This window comes from Ischnura elegans, chromosome 6, assembly GCF_921293095.1.
Source record: "Ischnura elegans chromosome 6, ioIscEleg1.1, whole genome shotgun sequence".
Taxonomy (NCBI): Eukaryota; Metazoa; Arthropoda; class Insecta; order Odonata; family Coenagrionidae; genus Ischnura; species Ischnura elegans.
This window is the reverse complement of record NC_060251.1, coordinates 22,102,477-22,118,809: the sequence shown is the minus strand read 5'-3', so window position 1 is coordinate 22,118,809 and position 16,333 is coordinate 22,102,477. Positions and strand designations below refer to the sequence as shown.

Here is a 16,333-nt window from a genome sequence, read left to right as displayed (position 1 = left end):
GCTAGATCAGCTCATCACAATCGTGAGTAAATACAAATTGTAATGCAGTGTTGCATTCTGCAGGATAACAGCACTTTTCAATACCTTGCACAGTTTTCACTTGTAACACTTGTGAACAAATTCAAGTTACAGACAGGTCTCAGTGGATATCTTGTTTGGATATCGAGGATTTATGGTATTCGGTAAGATATCAACCCTCGATTACATCATGTGGTAGCCAAGGATTTTGTGTTTAACGCATGGATTTGTTTGATGGCAGATGGTCATGACAGTGGAATGAGGACAAGAAACTGCTGAATGAATTCAAAGGGCAAGAGCTGGGAAGTTGAAAATTATGTTTTCCCTAGGACCATTTTTCAAGTACACCCATGTCTCGTATAGCGCAATTTCGATTAGCGCAATTTCGATATAGCGCAAATACGTTCCTCGGAGAAACATTGCAACGCAGTGTAGCCTAATCAAAAATCTTAAAGGCTTTCGTGATAAAACGTGAACTTGCGCGAAGTACACACGAAATTTCTATCATTTTACGCATATTAATATTATTGCTTGCCTCAAAGCTTCTTTTTTGTTTATATATTAATCAAAATCCATTGCTGTGCATGGCCAAAAGTGTTTCTCGTCATTGGGTCCAGATAGCCGGCCTACCGAAGTAATTTATCTCGTCTCCTTAACAGAATGTTAATAAATAATTTAGATCGTTAATTAAGCGTGGGGCTAGTGGAAATGATTTTTTTTTCAGCAATACGGTTTGAGACGTATTTTTGCCGTCATAGGTTATCTGGCGATTGACTTCCAGAGAGAGTCTATGCTGGTCTATGCCGTCTGCGCTAAAGCCTTCAAGGTCATCGGTATTCACGTAGGAGAAATGGAGCGGTGGCCGAGTTGCGCATGAATAGCATCAACACATAAAAGGGTCCGCTATAGAGACTCAAACACAATGGCTTCGTTCCCACCCCGCAGTCATAGGCCTTCTGCGTCTCAGGAATACAGTTCAGCAGTGGAAGGTGATTTAGATAGAGCCATACAGAGTAAAAACCAAGAGAATATGGCAAAAAATAGGAATGCGTGTAGAAAAATCAAGAATTTATCAAGAAAAACTATAAACCTAGAAGAGGAATTGAAAGAGGTCAATTGCTTTGAAAATGGAGAGCGTCAAAGCGATATTGCGCGGAAGTTTAAACGCACGATGCCTTATTCTGAATAAAGACGAAGTTAAAACATCAGTGACCTCAGCCGCACCAACTTCAACCAAGCGGTCTACACATACGGAAAGTTCATAGAGAATCAGTACAAAGAGACGAGAGTGGTAATCGCTCCGAGACATTTAGTGAAAGCTCCGGTTGGTTCCAGAATTTGAACGGCAAGCAGGTATTTTCAGTGCGGCGATATCAGGTGAATATGCAAGTGTTGATAGCGCAGTCACCGCAACATTTTCTGATGAACTCCAAGCTGTGATTGAAAGAGGCTCCTTTCCCCCTCAACCAGTTTTTAGTGTTGACGAGACGATATTTTTTTGGAAAAGAATGAAATCTCGTTCATACATTTTCATGGAAGGAAAACCTGGGTCAGGTTTCAAGGCATTTAAAGACTGTTTCACGTAGCTGCTAACGACTCGGAGGACTTCAAATTAAAATGATTTATCATTCATAAACTCCGCTAGCTATGAAATGGCATTCAAAGTAGCATTTTCCTGTCATTTCGATGAGCGACAAAAGGGCCTGGGTGACACAATAGTTGTTTTTAGACTAGTTTGAAAAATCGTCAACTGCCGGCAACGCATTACGATCCCCTGAGATAGCAGATGTTAGCCCACCCGCACGACAGGAGGGAATTTCAAAAGCACATAAGAATTTTTTTTAACGTGAATAAAAGTCTTTGAATGCGTGCATACTATCTTTAAAGATGCTTTAAACTATAAACATTTATATAAATAATGTTTTCTTAGGCTTTTTATGGGAATATAGATGTTTTAGAGGAAATTCAATACCCAAGACCTATGCTACCAGGAACGCATCCCTATCTTCCCAATGTTAAAACGCTCTCGTATAACGCAAATTCGTATAGCGCAAAGACCCCGAGGAACGCATCCCTTGCGCTATATGAGACATGGGTGTAGATGGCTTCAAAGACAAGCATAATATATTAAGATATTATTTTGTAAGAACTTTACCTATTAGGTAGTCACAAAAAGAATTCTAGAGAGTGCCGATAGTGCTTAATTTTTTTTAAAGGATAACAACCTATTGTCATTTCAGATGCATCTTTTGTCAATTTGATTTCCAACGAGCTATCCCTGGGAGATGTGATTGTTCTGCAATTTAATTACAGTTACATATTATTTAGTTCACTCTAAATGATATGTTATGATTTAGGAAGTGCTGGGATTGATGGCATTCACCCACATTCTTCTTTTGATGAAAATCAAAGGAACCTGCTTTTTTTATATATTTGCACATATTTTAATGGCATATATCAAAAGCATTACTCTGAAGCTATTCGGCAGTGCGACTACAAGTACAGGAGATTGAAAAGAATAGAAATTTTGGCATGGTTAGTTTTCATTGCGATGATCCCTAAAAGAAATGTTATTACGAACCTCTGGTTTTTCGGTCCCGTGAACTTCATAATAACGAGGTTGTACTGCATTTATTTTCCCTCTCTAAGGTTTGCGTAAATTAATGAATCTTGATTCACTATTTTGATTGAAGATGGCATTTTTTGATTTTGGAAAAATGAAGAATCCCTCATTGTAATGTGTCATCACCAATGCTCTCATTTGCTCAACCTTCAGGATTATTTCTACTTTCTAATGCAATGAATGGGAATGGGAAAGGTTGCCTTATGTAGTCAAATCCTTTTTCATGTACCTAATTGAATTTTAGGATACCTATTTAGACAATGATGATTTAGTCATTATTTCAACGAAATACATACTGTATAAATACAGTGGAACCTCGTTAAAGCGAGTACGGGTTATAGCGACACCCCCGCTATTACGAGAGATAGCCGATGCACCGTCAATTGACCCTATAATAAGCGTGTTAAAAAATTCGTTTTTACGAGACTCTTTCGGTGTTGGCTCTCGCCATAGCGAGGGTTTCACCGCCGGAAGACTTTCATCAAGACTCCTTAACCTCTGTAATTGCTAGCGATCTGTTAGAAATGAAGTTATTGGAGTGCTCAGTCTCAAATTTATGTGGTAAACTGTCGTTCGATAAATATAATCATTGACGAAACAATGCTTTGCATGATTTTTATTCAGTGCGGCGCTTATAAATTGTTTGCATAGTTAGTCGTTATTTGAGTAAGGAAATTTAGTGATGCAAAAAAACATCGCCTTTTGTCTGCATTTATGCTTAAGTTTATCGGATAGATGTTTATCTGTCGCACACCACTCCTGTTCCTGTATATCTGTTCGCAACAGGTATATTGGCTATTCTTTGCTCCACCTCCGGTAAAGCGACAATTCGCTATAGCGAGTGTTTATTGGTGCACCGTGGGGTGTCGTTATATCGAGGTTGCACTGTAGTTCTACAAATTTAAATGTACTTCAATTGATCAATCAATTTTTCCTTATTTTAAAGACGTAAAATGCATGGAATATATCCAATTACAAAATTTGCTAAAATTTAGTTACATATTTATAGTTGGCTATCAGTTGGCCATAATCGCCAGTTATTTTTTAAGTTTTCAGAAATCCTTGAAGCTATAAATTTCGAGATCACAAAGAAATGGTGAAAGCAATCCATTTAGCCATTAAAGTGGCTATTTTTCCATCACTTATTCCACTGTTTTCATTTTACTTTCCACCATCATCCATTGCCATTGCTTGTGCCATTGCAATCCTATTGCCTACTTCAATGAGTCAAGATAAAATTGGAATGGGAAAGGATGGTGCACATAATGCGGATATTATTCATCAGAATATTATTTAATGTCTCTAGTTTTCGGCAGCTCACGCAGTAATTCAACCTGTAGGTTGGTTTGGATAGGTGGGGGTAGAGCTCATCTCAGGTTTATGAATATCACATCAGGGGGAGTTCCTTTACACGGGCAACCTTGCACTACAAGGATTTTTGTTTATAAACATATCATCAAATCTCTAAGTTTTAAATAGGTGCCGATAATGGGAATGAGACTATGTAATTGGTATATTTTTTGAGGGCACAAAGGGTGACAAAAAGGGATAATTATGTTTGAAAATTATAGACACTGTAGTCAGGTTTGAAAAAAATGGGGTTTTAAAAATTTTTGAGTACATTTCAGACCCATGAATAAATAGTTCATTTAGTCCATTTTCATAGAATCTTCCATTTCTATAAAATTGGTTCTGAGCAGTAAAATGAGAAACTTCTTAAGTACTAGTCACTCTGAAATCTCAATAGAGGCCCATAGAGGAATTGAAAAGGATATGGTGGGGGTAGCGTGATGATGTAGCTTTTAAATAGTCTACTAGTCACCCAAAATATTCTTAGCACTTTCAGTTCTTGTGAGAGATAATGTTATGCTCAGGAAAAGATTTGAGCATCACGATTGGTTGAACTCTCTCTAGTTGTTTTTCATGTTAATGTGAATTGCTTCTCCTATTTATTGAGGAAAGTTTTTTATGATGCTAAAAACCCAGAATTTTCCTCAGCCATTCCCTGCCTGTCCATTGGAGTTATGGCTACCCAATACTCATTCATGACATAGCATGTAATACTTCTGTCAACTTCTTCAATTTATAGGACTTGAAAAACTAAGTCAGTTCATAATTGGTTTAAGGAACTCAAGAATATTTTTGACCCATTCCATTTAACATAATTACCCTGGGCAGAATTTTCTATGCATGTGCTGGTGATGACTACTAGGAGTATAAACAATTAATGAAATATTAAATCACTTATCTAGCAGGGTAACATTCAATTTACAATATTATCAAGTGCTACCGTGGAACATTAAGTATCTTAGACTGTTGACTCACAGGTGGGTCACACCACTTGGGAGGACAATAAATGTGTGTGACTCACCAGTATGCCATGCCACTCTCGGTGACCTGTGCCCAGGGTGAAAATGTTAAATCTCCATCATACTGTGAAACCTCTCTTTTTACATTTTTGATAGTGAGAGCATAAATGAGTAAATAAGCTTTTATAGTTGCTGTCATTTCTGTTTTTTTTTTTAGTTTAATTTGCTGCATTGGCATAAATCTAAGACAAACCGGATTTTCAGATGTTCACCCATCTGTTGTAACTCAATTATGAAAAAAATACTTTTTTTTAAACTTAATTGTGCTGGCTCTTTCAGTGGAGTGTTAGCATGGAATTTGGAGGGTAATTCAAGAAATGATAGGAAGGTATCTTTTTGAGGTTTTAAAATTTTATTTTAATTGAAGTAATTTGTGTGATGATATGCCTATTTCACATCTTCTGATAATTAGATGTAATTATTGCAGTGTAATGAATTTTTGTGACAGCTTTTTGAAATGCACATTATCAGCTTTACGCACTTACTACCCAGGTTTAAAAAACAATAATCTGCTCACTGCATTAAGAAGTTAAATAGCACTTACTCTGTTCTTCAATCTGGAGGTCAATTTGGTTATTTAAGGGTTGAGCCCATCTCATTCTAAACTACAGACATAATTATGTTACACAGACAAAGTCAGGGATTTGTTTTTTTCCCCTAGGCCACCTCTTACCTAGAAAATTTTTGTATTGAGGTGTCCTAAGCTTCAATCACATTTGAACCTAGGACCCTTTCTTCAGTAGCCCAATGGTCTACCCACAAGGACTACCCTTTGTGATTTGAGGTAATCAAAATCATCAGTTATTAAACGTATGAATTCTGTTCTGGATATTTTCTTATGTTCCAAAAAAGGGAAGAGTAGTGATTGCTAACATGCTAACTGGCATTTGCAAGGCCTTAATAACAAATCTAGATTATGCACGAGGCAAGAACTTGGCTTGGATTTCAGACGAGCTTTCCTCTTGCTGAATTCAGGTTAGGGTTAAAAAAAATTGTCTCAGATTTTTGCAAATTCAGTATGTCACTAAATGCCTTAAAGTGGAATATATCAATCGTTCACCAAGAGTTCTACAAACATGGAGAAACCATGGTCTCTATGGTCTTATAAGCCATATATCTTTTACAACTGTTCTTGATGTATGTTTTATGATCATTTTTCTTCCACACAGAGATTTTTAAAACAAGTCATCCACTCAGTTCGACAATGAGATAATCTTTTCATACTTGGGTACATATTTCCTACCTTTTTCATCCTTCATTACACATGTTTTTATCCAAGACTGCCCATTGCTATTCTTGTCATACACTTGTCCCCTCAATGATTGTCTTTATCAGCTCATCGTGTGGCTGGTGTTTGTTCAGTCTTCTTCTTAAAGTGTTACTCGGACTGCTGTTTTTTTACACTCTTCTTAGCACCTCTGCATTAGTCACTATATTTTATTTTCATCATTCTTCCATCATATTCATTTTTTATGGTTGTTGATAAAATGTTAGACTTTCTTATATGCATGATGTTACAAGTTGTTTTATTATTCTAATTACTGATAAGATATTAAAAACTAAATTGCTATAATGGCTGTTCAAAATTACTTCAGTTGAGCACCCTCCATCTGGAAAGCCTGTACAACACCTATGTATCAATATTGCTAAGTCTGAATTCATTGATTGATTGATGATTTAACTCTCATTATAAATAGGAAAAAATGTTAAGGTGAGGTTTCATGAACTGTTTTGGAGCATACTGTGTTTTTGTATTAACCATCTTCAGGATTATGGTCAGCCTTGAGTGATATTTTGCATGGAAGCCATATCAGATTTTAATCCTTGCATTTACTCAATTCAGCATTGGGTGGTATCATTGGATTATCCTTGAGTACTTGCATTTGAGGAAATAAATGGATGTCAACCATTACTATCTAGTCAATTGTAGTTTGTTATATATCTATCTCTAAAAATCTTTAAGATTAAATGTGAAGTGTGTTATAAATTGTGTTAATGTCAGTATGTGTATACTGCAGTTTTAAAATGCTTATTAATGCATACACAGCATATCACTAACATTCCTCAATGACTAAAAGAAATATTTGTCAGAAAAAAAGTCAACATAGTCAATTTCCTAAAGCATATACTGGTGGGCAAATTTTGTTTTGCAATTTGGCCGAAATAACTTTCATATGTACAGTAAATTTTTCCTTGTCCCTCATCTCATTATATTTCTTCTTGCTCGCTGTAGCATGATGGGTTTTCCTCCACCTTTGCTGGTGGTCAAAATTTACGTAAATTACCTCTCTTAATAAAGGAAGATTTAGTTGTTGAATAATCACTGTACATACTATTACAAAAAGATATATTTTTTATATTTTGGAAAAGGAGATTACTGACAAGTATAAGAGAGGTGTGTCTGTGATTTCTGGTGAGAATAGTTTAGTGTGACGCTTAAGGGTTGATCTGTTTTTTCTATGTGACAGCCCTCTGTGATTTTTTCAATGGTTTTTGGTGAAATATAAAAAGTCTTCCTTGTTTGTTGTCACCACTATAGACTTGCGAATCGTAAGTTTGAATAAATATTGAGTGTACTGAGCAATATTATGGTTTTGGCCATTCATGTCACTTGAATTTCATTATGTTTGTGATCATTGACATAGCTTAAGTTAAGTTGAATCTCAAAGTGTTTCTTGACTCCTCTAAGGTGACCTCACAGAAAAGACTGCAAAAATGTTTTACTTCACTATCTTTGTGTTTACTCGGTATTTTTACAAGACCATGTAATTGTTGAAATAAATTAAAACTCAAAAAGTATTATCAACCAGCTATATTTTTATTGTATATTATGTATAAATTCTTATCTCTTATATCACATTGCAACATCCCTGATTAGTTAACTGACCTATTTCGGGTGGAAATTTAGGAGAAAAACACCTCTTTCTCACTATTAAAGCAGTATCAACTGCCAAGGGTATATGATTTGTGATGATGACATTCTTATTTTTCAGATGCAACAACAAATAAAATACACCACAACTACTTGTAGTGGGAATAATGTTACTTTCAATCTTATCTTCTGGCCGAGAAGAAAACTAAAACAGTAGCTAAAAATGGATTTCACATGGTAAATATATCACAAATAAGAGCAAACAACTTTTGCTGAGGAGGTAATTCTGCATGAAACAGCTCATACAAATGAGACGTACAATACAAAATTGTTACAAAAATAAAGCAAGCACTTAGACCATTCATTCTTCATAAAACCTACCAAATGCATCATACATGTCATTAATTTCTTCAATTTCTTCCATTTGCTCTTCTGTCAAGACCATAGATTCAGGAGCTGAAGTGTCAAGACCCTGATAAAATTTGTGGAAGGCTAACACTTCCTGAGAAGCTGCTTCCAGTGTGTTTATTTCTGATGCCTTTTTCTCCCAGACCTGGCTTGACAAGTCTTCATAACTACTTGCCACATTTTGTCGGAGCATCTTGTGAGTCCTGTCTAGCTCATTTAATTCTCTGTAGATGGAATACCTAGAAAGAAAAGGAGTGGATAACATTATTAAACTAGCAGGGATGGATAATTAATGCTTCAATAGCTATAATTTACATATTTATCTTATCCATCTGGAGGTCAGATTATTTTTCACTTTTGAAAAAGCTCCTATCTCTCAGATGAGGTGAGGACTACATATTTGAGGTGGATTAGGGCATTTAATTAAATATTAATTTCATGCTTTTCTCATAATATACTTTACTCAACTTTAAAATCAAGTTTTTTTTTCAAATATATAATCATTAGGTTATAATTGAAATCTACCCTCACTTACACATAAATTGACAATCTACTTAGAAAAAGGTAGGATAAAGAGGGGGCAGTTCACCCATACTGATTAAATTTCACATGGTCCATTACATAAGATTGTGAACCTGAAATTGCTCTTAACTGTATCTGTCCATGCTACACTAGTTAACTGTACCAAAACTTATCTGACTGCAAATGTCTGAACTTTGAATATTGCTGCCATTCCAACTTAGCACAACCAGCTCCTTCACTCTAAGATTCTACTTTTTTATTGAAGACGAACTTTGTAAAAAGTAATGACTTTAGATGCCACATTGCGTACAAGCGCCTAAGGTAGCACTACCCTCATGAGCATGGGACACTTCACCTTTACCCCAGCATATCACATTCCATTGCACCTATCAAGAAAGTCCTGCCCACCACCCCCAACCTGACTTAGTGGCACAGAATTACCATCCGCTGGTTAAGAAAGTAGGTCATTTGCTCTGACAAGGAATGAGGATTTTATTCAACGTTTTATGGCAGTAATCAAACTTTTAGAACATACATATATGCAACCAAATAGGGTAGGTGAAACCCAAACCCAATGACATGGATGCACAATAAACTATGGCTAACAATGGCTAAGCAACTGTGACTGCATTGCTGACCCTACAATTTCAGGGGATAAACGGGTCATACACTTTCAAAAATCCTCTACACTGTAGTATTTCTTGAACTTAATTTCCCGACTCTGAGCACTTGATATTCCCGTATTTTTTGTTCCTATAATTTGATATTTTGACACACATAGGAGATCTGTTCTTGTGTGCAGAGAATAAGTTGTTACACAACCAAAATTTAAGAAGTAGTTGTAAACACTGCAAATATTGTGTGGTTGCCACCAACTATGCAACAGCTAACAGTATTATTGATATTTATGTTTTGAGCAATGAACATAGATTTTTTTGTTGATAAACGCAGGAGACTAAAACAGAAAAGCGAAAGTTTCCCAGAGCCATGCATAGATGCTGCAATCTGCATTGTGATGCATAGAGCCATAGTAGATTGATATGCTACTGATAACCTAACTGATTACTCCTAATGTCAGCATAAAGTACATTATACAGCACACAACAGTACCAATCAATTTTGAAATGAATCACAGGTTTCAAAGCTAGCCGATGGTTGCATTGCAACTTCTGTGGTAAAGAAATTTGTTTTCTGCACACGCAAATTAATAAAGCTTCCACAAATCACAATGGCAAATTTTGAGAGGGAAAAATTCAGGAACACCAAGCATATGCTGTATGAAGCAGAGGATTCTTTAAAGTATATGACCTAATGTAGAAATGAACTGTCTCTCATATACTTATCATTGCATTTAAATTGGTTGCTTTCTTAGACAAAAGAGTTCATCAAACTCAGGTGTCTTGCTTCTTTTTAGAGATTAAGCATTCATTGTATGAACATTTTTCCCTGAGTATAGCCCTGATGGTAACATGGTTCAGCCAATTCAGGGGATGGCATCTGTAATCACTTTCAGATGAAAGATGACACAGCAAGCAATTTCAATCATGCTCTACCATTTTAAATAAAGGTCTATTTAAGAGCTGTCAATAAAAAAATTTCAAAGACAATTAAATCTCACAAACACTATAAATGCAGCCGTGGAAATATTTTTTCCACATTTTCTAACCGAGTGCCCTATGACTTCCCCAATTGGGAAGAGTTCCCTACACTCCAAACAAACTGTGCTTTACCCCACACTTCCACTCCAAACTACATGATTTTCATTATTCCGTCAGCGACTTAAGGTGCAATTAGTAAAATGAACTGCAACAAGCAAATGATGTTTACATAAATGAGGATGGGAGGCACTTGAAACCAAGATGCTTAGTTTGTTTGAGCAATTAAGTACAGATATCCTTCAGAGAGACATGGAGAACCTCAAATTGCACTATTTCTACAGGTTTGACAAAAATCATCATTCACAGTCATCAGTCCTGAAGGCCATTTTACACGGGGGCACGCACTTGCACAATCTGACATGTGCACTAAGGCGCAGTCAGAATTGCGTCATGTAAAGCGGTGAATTGCTAGAATGCGTGGACATGAGATGGCAAAATTCTTCCCGATGGCCCGTTCTAATTTCGTTCATGCATTCGAGCAATTTCACGCCATTTTAGAAATAAATGCAGTTCTAACCTATAATTCCGTGCCCCAAGTAAAATGGCCTTATGAATTGTTTTATGCAGCTCTCCTCTCAGTTATCTTAATGGCTAATCTTTTAACGCATATATAAATTTCTTGCTTGGCATCCTTCATTAACTGATGTGTGTATCTTATCTGTGGCCAACCTCAGCTGCTCCTCCCTTCCACAAGTGTCCTTTAATGATAATTTTCATTATACTATAGTGTCTCATGATGTGACCAATTGAATTGTCCTGTCTTCTATCAACGACTTTCAAAACACTTCTTGACCGCTTCACCAAACCTGGATTGATAGCATACATCTACATGGTGCCGGATAATTTTAAGACAATATTTAAAAAAAAGGATAATCACACTCAAGAAATAAATACGAAATGACAACTATCAGAGAATGATGCGTACACTAAGTCTCCCCAGTCTACTGTTACCCACAGCTGTTACTCAATAGCGATTGGAAATAGAATCCTTGAAATATGCTTCATAGTGAAAGACCAATCCCTGGAAATAAATAGGGATGGTGTAGACCAATGACATCAAAGACTAGACTGGTTTGACGCGTTGGGTCTGGTACAATCAAATTTCTCCACCTTTTTCAAACAGCTTTACTCCACTCATCAGTCTTTAACTTCTGAAGCAACTATCAATCAGGACCATTGGTCTAAACCGTCTGTCTGAATATTTGAGGCAACTCAATAGCAAGCTCAAAGGCTAGTAACAATAAGCAACCTTTTATAAATGAGCTAGTGTCTTGCTGAGGAATATTACCATTAATTATCAGTAATTGTAAATAACATGTAACTAAAGGATGGTAACAATTAGCACATGAAATTGATTTCAGCAAGACACGGAGCAATCACACCTCTACAAGTATTACACCTTTACTTACCCTGTGTTTAAGGCCCAGTTAGAAAGTGAACGTTTCTCAAACAAGAATTTTTTCTCCAGCCCTTCCAGAGCATACATACGTTCCCTATCAATTTTAAGGCACTCTTCACTGACATGACGTCGGAGGGTCGCTATTTTATCATCATAAACACGAGTGCATGACACAGTCCGCACCCTCTTTTCAGTTTGCCTCATTCCTCTACCTCGTCTTATAGGGCTGTCTATTGTACACGCAGAAAATGTCCTTTTTCTGCCCTTGTTGATATCTTCTTCTGAGGAAGTTCTTATTCTTACGTTCTTTGGTGCTTCAATTGGGCTCTAAAGGAGAAACACGAAAGTAAAAAACGGAGATCGTTGATAAAATATGGGCCATCAAAATTAAAGCAATAACTAAATTGTATCACACAAGGATTACATTAAAAATAAAAGAATCGCCTAGATTTAGAAACATTGAGACAACAGAAGAATACGAGAAAAGCATCTTGCAACCAACCTGTGGCACGGAGTGATTTTTTCTACACCATGTAAAGCACGTGAGGTCCTTGTTTGGCTCGGGAACGATCAAATTTCTCCACCTTTTTCGAACAGCTTTATACCGCTCCTCGTCGGTTTCTAGCTTCTGAAGCAACTGCCATTCAGGATTGTTGTTATCAGCGTTCTCCAAAGGATCTTTTGAAACATAATCAACATCTAGTCCACTGGGCTTTTTTGTAGGCTTTTCTTCTTTTTCGGACACAAGATGAGGTGTAGAGCTGACAGTTTCTTCACCAACTGGACTGATGGCAATCTTATCACACTCAACTTGCTCCCTATTTTGCACAGAGTCATCTTGCTCCTCTTTCGCTAACACAGTGAGTGAAGACGATTTTACGGCCTCAACAGCTGGACTGATAGTAGACTCAGCATTCAAAATATGTCCATTACTTTTTACTGATTCACTAAGTTTCTCCTCGGGCCCCTTCTCTTTTTCTACCTCATTGAGCGTCGAATCGAGATTAACAACTTCTACACTCACAGACAGTGTTTCATCCAAAACAATGTAGTCCTCGTCCTCAAACACAATCTTGCCATCTCCTTCCGATTTTGGTACAATTTCTATATCTCCACCAAAACCTTCGACAGGAGCGCCTTCCTTGGCTCCTAATTTATCTAAGTCCTGCTCTGGTTGCATGTGATACGTGCAGTCGTGACTAGATTTGACTAAGGCCTTGTCTTTTTTCGGCGTTAAATTACGAATCAACACTTCCTTTCTTAAGTCTTTATCTGGCTTAAAGGGTGATACTTTTACTGGTGAGAACAAGGAATCCAACAAGTTTCTCCGCTCATTAGATCTAGCGGGTGATTCGCGGGTGCCTGAACCGGACGATGGGTCTTCATCGTCTTCAAGTGTAAGAGAGCTTTCTAATTGGACTGACAAGAGATCCTCATCGACTACTTCGCTCATGTTCAATCAGGTACAGAATATGAAGATACAGCGAATTAAAATAAATTAACCAACTAACGTATGTACAACAAACTACATGCCATCCATTAAATACACTAAGTTTTACCGCGTCTTGCAGTCCGGATTATCAACCTTCAGTTGTTATTTCTGAAAAAAAGAAAAAAAAATTAGGCGCCACTCCATACGCGGCTGTTTCAAGCTCGTTGTTTCGTTGCTCGTCGCGTGATGTACTTCTTTGTCTCAATTTAAACATTCATTATTTATATATTCATTTCCAGCTTTAGAGGGTAAATTGTATTAATACATATTTTTAATCCATTTTCGTCCCATAAGGTGCATTTGTCGCCCAATTTTTGGAGCCCTGATTACAAAATCAGCTGTATCAAGATTTGAATTGCAACTTATTATGAAGGTAGGAAAAATCTCTCCCTGATAAATAATTTAAGTTGGTTTTTTAAAGAGAGCTTTTGTGTAACTTAATTGCATTATATATGTCCCTATTAAAATTTTGAGTGATACTTCATCCGTATCGAGAATTGCTCTGATAGTTAATAAAAAGTTTTTTAGGGTATTAGGATGTGTCGTTCCCAAGAAAATAGCTGGGAGCCATTATGGGGCCAATATAGTGCTCATCAACCTATTTACACTGACATGAAACGTGAAAAATGATTTATTATATTAATGGTATATGGTAATCGAATAGTTATATTTTTCAACACAAATATTTGCTCTGTTGCTGTGAACAATATTTACAAATCAGCTGTTTTATGTTTCCTAACTTACCGCATAAAATGATCCAGTTTGATCTTGCACGGTCCACAATATCCAGAATAGGAATTTCCAATTCCATATTTTTTCCATATATCATATTATAAATAGACTGAACAGGCCAGAATTTGTTTTTTTTGCCAGAATGTGTTTACGCTTGAGTTTGAATGATTGGACACTTCATCAATTATTCAGAAGGTAAGTATTAAAAGTCCAGCCATTTAACTGCCTAAGAATGTTGGGGGCACATGAAGAAATGGATGTGGGAAATGATTTTGTGGCCATTCAATTCCTGCATAACAATTTCTGATCTAAGTTACAGGAGGAGTTTTATCACTGATCTGTGTACGCTAAAATTTTATGGGAGGTCATATTTGGAACCATTGAGAGAAACAGAAAAGGGAGTGGTGGTAATCTTTAGTGTGGTACTCCACTGAAATTCTCTCCAAGAAAGAAAGAAAAAACATTGACTATCTGATTGGATTTGGAGGTCCCTAGATGTATAAATCGGTGGGCTGGCTTCTTATTGTGTGTAGTGCAAATTTTTTTCTACTTTGGGGTGACAGCGGGTACTAATAGTCAGCTGAGGTGTACTATGAGAATGAAAATTTGGCACTTGCAGTCAATCTGTGGTCCTACTTAGAATGATCAAGCAGCAGCATGTAACAAGGGTTACTGATCCACATGGTACAATATTCTTCTGGACTTGAAATCTAACCGTAAACCTTTGGTTTGAACCATGAACCTTGGTTACCATTGGAATGCAGAGACCTGGAAAGCATAGTGGTTTGTGCAGTGATGCAGAAATCCAAAGGTGTGGTTTGATTCCCGGCCTTGGGGATTTTTTTTCACAGCAATTAGTGTAAATTTCTCCATTGTTTGCGCAGTTGGATTAAAATACGCCAAAAAAGACACTAATGACTTCTCAATTAGGCAGAGCTTTTGCTGGCAACAGCACTTGGTATACTTTTTTTTCTCCTCTTTTTTTGTATTGACCCTCTTCTAATGCATGCTTCCCTGCACTTGCGGGCTGGAGCAGATTAAGGTAATCATTTTGGGAGGTTTTCATTACTTTCCCCGGCGCCTTGGTCGTATGCAACACCTTTCAGCATTAATGCATCTGGGGTCAGATATCTATAAAGAAGTGGCTTTTAGATATTTATGAATTAATTTGAAATATTGTTTATTAAGGGGGTTCACTCAAAAATTTCATTGGAGAGCCACCTTAAAGATTAAATTCTTTCCAATTTTCCATAAATCACAGGGGGGGCTGGCCACACCCCCATCTCCATCTTTATCTCCCAATATTTGCAGGGGAGAAGGATTTTCATGGTAAAAATAGGGTGAGGGCACTGTAGAGATTGGTTGCATGAAGGGGTCTTTGAAGTTCATCTCACAAGTGCAGGCCACCAAGGAGGCTGTCAACAAGTCCCATTTCTATAGATTAGAACACAGCTGATTCCAAGTTCTTGCTAAGTAACGCTGCATGTGAGCAATATCCTTTGATGATGATTCAATTCACACATTCCAAATTCATGGCAGCCCAATCGGGGTGGCAAAAAAGTTATGAATGAAAGGATTCTATACTATAAAATGTATAGCTATTACCAATGCTTGTGAGAAATGGGTTGTAGAATTGACCTGAAATCCACGTGGATACAACATTGATATGTGAAAACATCATGTTGGAGCATGTTCTGTTGCTGAACCTGGTTTCTTGTGCTAAACTGTTACTCCAATTTTATTATTCTTAACTGAGGAGGAATAATAATGTTTACGATTTAGCTATTATATTTTTGTCTTTATTGGAGAACAATGTCTTCTTTCATGATCCAACCCAAGGGCGTACCCAGGATCAAAACTAGGGGGAGGGCAAGCCATGGTTGTTCAAGTTGTAGGTAAGATTTAAGCATGGAAAAGGTGGATGAAATCAACATATTAAGGAAACTGTAGCAGCTCTTCTTTAGTTTTTCTAATTATTTGCTTGAAAAAAATATTATTTTCCTTAAAGGCATTTGAGATTTTTGCATCTGGGGGGGGGGGGGGGGGGGTGCTACATCGTTGTGCCCCTCGCTAGGTATGCCCATGATCCAACCCCAAAATTTGCAGCTTCCAAATTTCCTGGACTGTTTTCATCACGTGGATTTCTTCACATGGGAATTTTTTTCCCTATTGAAAAGTGTTTTGGTTCTCATAATCACATTAGTCATCAAGCAAGAATCCTAAGATAAGTTTTTTGTAGT

The 16,333-nt window shown here is 36.9% G+C and overlaps 1 protein-coding gene across 1 annotated transcript; it reads right to left on the bottom strand.

Moving 5' to 3' along the window:
• Positions 1 to 5,474: 5,474 nt before the first annotated feature.
• LOC124160180 lies at positions 5,475 to 13,441 on the bottom strand. The gene is made up of 3 exons (XM_046535948.1): positions 12,372 to 13,441; positions 11,880 to 12,196; positions 5,475 to 8,529 (listed from the first exon to the last, which is right to left on the bottom strand). Exons 1-3 carry the CDS (start codon positions 13,320 to 13,322, stop codon positions 8,244 to 8,246), a joined length of 1,554 nt encoding a protein of 517 aa, XP_046391904.1. The 5' UTR covers positions 13,323 to 13,441; the 3' UTR covers positions 5,475 to 8,243.
• Positions 13,442 to 16,333: the final 2,892 nt, after the last annotated feature.

What these genes read in the sequence shown, in the direction of transcription:
- LOC124160180 (XM_046535948.1), bottom strand. Translation starts at nt 13,322, where the DNA reads ATGAGCGAAGTAGTCGATGAGGATCTCTTGTCAGTCCAATTAGAAAGC. An exon ending in AAAATCACTCCGTGCCACAG is followed by an intron (nt 12,197 to 12,371) that starts GTTGGTTGCAAG and finishes TTTCTCCTTTAG; the next exon opens with AGCCCAATTGAAGCACCAAA. An exon ending in AACTGGGCCTTAAACACAGG is followed by an intron (nt 8,530 to 11,879) that starts GTAAGTAAAGGT and finishes TTTTCTTTCTAG; the next exon opens with GTATTCCATCTACAGAGAAT.